The 1,205-nt window shown below is 36.3% G+C and overlaps 1 protein-coding gene across 1 annotated transcript in view; it reads right to left on the minus strand.

Annotated features, from left to right (window-relative positions):
* The window catches only part of ELP1 (elongator complex protein 1), a 79,042-nt gene that overhangs the window by 72,187 nt on the left and 5,650 nt on the right, over window positions 1-1,205 (minus strand). Inside the window, exon 2 of the mRNA XM_023510557.1 lies at window positions 754-989. Coding sequence (XP_023366325.1) covers window positions 754-934 — 181 coding nt within the window. The 5' untranslated portion in view covers window positions 935-989. The remainder of the gene's footprint in view (window positions 1-753; window positions 990-1,205) is intronic.

A 1,205-nucleotide genomic window follows, 5' to 3' on the forward strand; every position in this document is an offset into this window, starting at 1 on the left:
ATTAAAACCTAAACTTTCATTTGGGAAATATCACAACTCTGTCACCTTTAACAAGAAAAAATAGGTAATGTGATCTTTTTGCCAAATAAAAACAAGCCTAGTCTCTTTAAAAATGCCCAATAAAACATGATGCTAACTATCATCTGCTAAGATTTCCACAGTAGGAGGAAAAGGCAGTAAAAATGTCATCCCCTAACTGCAATAAATTAAGGGAAGATATCAAGATCAACCCATAGAGCTTTTAAAAGCATATATGGTTAGGATGCAGGACTAAAGATTCTGATTTAGGAGATAGGAAATGGGGGCTCAAACATACTTTTAAGGGCATGTCCCAGCTACTCAGAAAGCTAAGGCATGAAGATTGCTTGAACCCTGGAGTTCCAGACCCACTAGGTGACACAGACAGACCTCATCTCAAAAAAATAAAATGAAAATTTTTAAAACCATAGTTTATAAAAGCTCCATGGGCAGTTTTCATGTGCATTCCCAGTTGAGAACCACTATTACAAATGGTATTTACATAGTAGAAAGGGTAAAAAGTAGCTCATCCATTCAAAATATAAGGTCAGAGTTTTGCTGACTTAGCTTAAAATGGCAACAGAGTTAAAGTTAGGTTACTATTTAAATTTTGTCCAATGTGGCATCTATATACAGCAAAGAGAATGCTTATACAGAAAGATATAAATTCAATATGATGTAAAAAAGATTATCCTGAGGAAGAAAGTTTAGAAGACGACAATTCAAGGGGCCTACCCAAGTGTAGCATTCTCCATCCATCACTTACTTCTCTTCTGATGGGGTCTACTTCTATCAGTCCATGTTCTGAGCCAATGAGTACTGTACTCTGTTCACTTCGAAGACAGAAGCACTGAGGTCTCCCTGGAGCTTGAATATCCCTGAACTCCAGGGTCCGAAGTAACTTCAGGTTTCTCATGATCAACAGATTCCCAAGAGAAAAGTAAAAATATCCCTTGATGAAGCATTAAACCCTAAAAGGTAAAAGAATAGCTTAATAGCAATAAATGACCACATTTATGTAAATAAAATGATTCAGCAGATAGAGTAGTGGACAACAATAACAACAAAACAAACAACAGAGCACTCACCCACATAAAGATGTGTGGCAGCAATCTGACCCACTATATGTAGTTATGGGCAATAAATTAAGGATTCTGAAACTTATTTTACCTTCTCACAGTTTGAAG

The sequence above is a fragment of the Otolemur garnettii genome, unplaced genomic scaffold (genome assembly GCF_000181295.1).
Source record: "Otolemur garnettii isolate 467f Iridium unplaced genomic scaffold, OtoGar3 scaffold00014, whole genome shotgun sequence".
NCBI lineage: Eukaryota > Metazoa > Chordata > Mammalia > Primates > Galagidae > Otolemur > Otolemur garnettii.